Raw genomic sequence first — 2,500 nt, 5'->3', positions numbered from 1 at the left:
TAAACATCTCATTTTCTAACATTTGCTAAACATCTTATTTAATAGCATTTCCTTCATTTTCTTATCGACTAATCCCCACCTTTCGCAATTCTTTTTTTCCCCGTCTTTATCTAACACTTTCGTTCTTTCTCCCTCTGTTTCTCCGTCTTCATATCCTGACCTCATGTTTCCGTACACTTCCTCACACTTCTGTTCTCTCTCCCATCGCTTCTTCACCGTCTTCTCACCTCACACTTTCTCGCCTCACACTTCTTCACACTCTCCCTCCGTTTCTAAGCCGTGTTCTTCTAACCTCACACTTCCTCACCTCTTACCTCCTCACACTCCAGTTCTCTCTCGCTCTCTCTCTCTCTGCTTCTCCTAACCTTACACTTCCTCACACTCTTGTTCTCTCTCTACTACTACACTCACACATCCTCACGCTTCCTCACACTTCCCCACCACCCACCTACTTCACCCCACACTTCCTCACGCTTCCCCACCACCCACCCACTCCACCCCACACTCCCTCACACGCCCGTTCTCTCTCCCTCCGCCCACAGCCCTCATGCACGCCACAGTCTTCGGGAACGTGACCTCGATCATCCAGCGAATGTACCTCCGCCGCTCCCTGTACCAGACCAAGTGGCGGGACCTCAAGGACTTCCTCTCCATCAACCAGATCCCCAAGGAACTGCGCCAGAGGATGCAGGACTACTTTCAGACCATGTGGAGCCTCAACCAGGGCATCGACATCCATGAGGTTAGGAAGGGGGGAAGGGGTGAGGGGGGGTGGGAGTGGGGGGGAAGGAGAGAGGGGGGAGTGGGGGAGGGGAGGTAAAGGGGAGGGTGAGGGGGAGTGAGTGGGAGTTAGTGGAGGAGGGAGGGAGGTTGGAGGGGGGGGGGACCTCAAGGACTTCCTCTCCATCAACCAGATCCCCAAGGAACTGCGCCAGAGGATGCAGGACTACTTTCAGACCATGTGGAGCCTCAACCAGGGCATCGACATCCATGAGGTTAGGAAGGGGGGAAGGGTGAGGGTGGGGGGGAGGTGGGAGGAGGGGGAAGGGTGGGTGGGAGGAGGGGGAAGGGGAGGTGGGGGAGTGAGGGGAAGGGGAGGTGGGAGGGGAAGGGGAGGGGGGGTGTAGGAGTGGGAGGGAGGGGGGAGGTAAAGGGGAGGTGGGAGGGGAAGGGGGCAGGTGTCTTTAAAAAGAGTCAATTATCTAGAATAGTATTATTGGCTTTAAGAAATAATAGTAATAGAATTAAAAAAAAACAATTAAGGGTAATCCATGTTCTAATGTTTCCACCTTTTCTCTACATTCGTCAGGACTCTTTTGAAAAATAAAAGATTTCGCTGTACCGTGTAACTTTAATCTAGCAGCGGAAAATCTGAGTCAGATTTCGTCAGCCGCTGAACGAAAATAGAAAATCGGGCGGTTTGGTCTCTTCAAAGCCATTTCCGAGACGAAACGACAGAACGAGAAACGCGCCGGCCAGAGATCCTTTGCGAATCATAGAAAACGTTCTTTTCTTTGTGATAAAAAAACAGGGGAGACTTTAGTAATAATATCTAATTTTGTGTGAAATAAAGAAGAGAAAAAAAATGGTTTACGGACAGAGATAATTTTAGACGTACATATTGCTTCGAAGATAAAACAGTATCATTTCTTTTTGCAAAGCAATCTTATTCATAACATTAGAAAGAGAAAACATATTATATCCACGTTCTTTTTAAGCAATTTAGCCTCGCAAAAAAAACGGAAAACATCAACCGCAAAACACAAGCACCTTCAAACGATTTTACGGCCAGTTCCAAGTTCACGAAAGACTTGTGCTCTGTTCTTTCTATAAGTCTCTCTCCCTCTCTCCCTCTCTCCCTCTCTTTCTCTCTTTCTCTCTTTCTCTCTTTCTCTCTTTCTCTCTTTCTCTCTTTCTCTCTTTCTCTCTCTCTCTCTCTCTCTCTCTCTCTCTCTCTCTCTCTCTCTCTCTCTCTCTCTCTCTCTCTCTCTCTCTGTTTCTATAAGTCACAGTCAGGACAAGTACTCGTAAGTCATGGAGGGAAATGGGGCCAGGTGCAGGTGAGGGTAATAATGGAAGAGAAAAAAATGATGTTGATTTTGTTGCTCCGGCTGCTTATCTGTTTGTCTGTCTGCAATTTTGGTTTAGTTTAGTTTTGTTTGGCGTTCTTTTTATATATCCTTTATTTTCTCTCTTTCATCTCTTCTCTTTCTTTCTCTCTCTCTCTCTCCCTCTCTCTCTCTCTCTCTCTCTCTCTCTCTCTCCCTCTCTCTCTCTCTCCCTCTCTCCCTCTCTCTCTCTCTCTCTCTCTCTCTCTCTCTCTCTCTCTCTCTCTCTCTCTCTCTCTCTCTCTCTCTCTCTCTCTCTCTCCCTCTCTCTCTCTCTCTCTCTCTCTCTCTCTCTCTCTCTCCTCCCCACCCTCCCTCTCCCCTCCTACCCCTCTCTCTCTCTCTCTCTCTCTCTCTCTCTCTCTCTCTCTCTCTCTCTCTCTCTCTCTCTC

The 2,500-nt window shown here is 48.2% G+C and overlaps 1 protein-coding gene across 1 annotated transcript in view; it reads left to right on the top strand.

The window, feature by feature from the left end:
- Elk (Eag-like K[+] channel) overlaps positions 1-2,500 on the top strand; it is a 110,062-nt gene that overhangs the window by 68,238 nt on the left and 39,324 nt on the right. The window contains exon 8 of the mRNA XM_070124834.1: positions 543-742. Within this exon, the coding sequence (XP_069980935.1) occupies positions 543-742 (200 nt within the window). The remainder of the gene's footprint in view (positions 1-542; positions 743-2,500) is intronic.

Source organism: Penaeus vannamei, chromosome 8 (assembly GCF_042767895.1).
Source record: "Penaeus vannamei isolate JL-2024 chromosome 8, ASM4276789v1, whole genome shotgun sequence".
Classification (NCBI taxonomy): domain Eukaryota; kingdom Metazoa; phylum Arthropoda; class Malacostraca; order Decapoda; family Penaeidae; genus Penaeus; species Penaeus vannamei.
The sequence above is the reverse complement of the archived record's forward strand: the minus strand, read 5'-3'. Positions and strand labels throughout refer to the sequence as shown.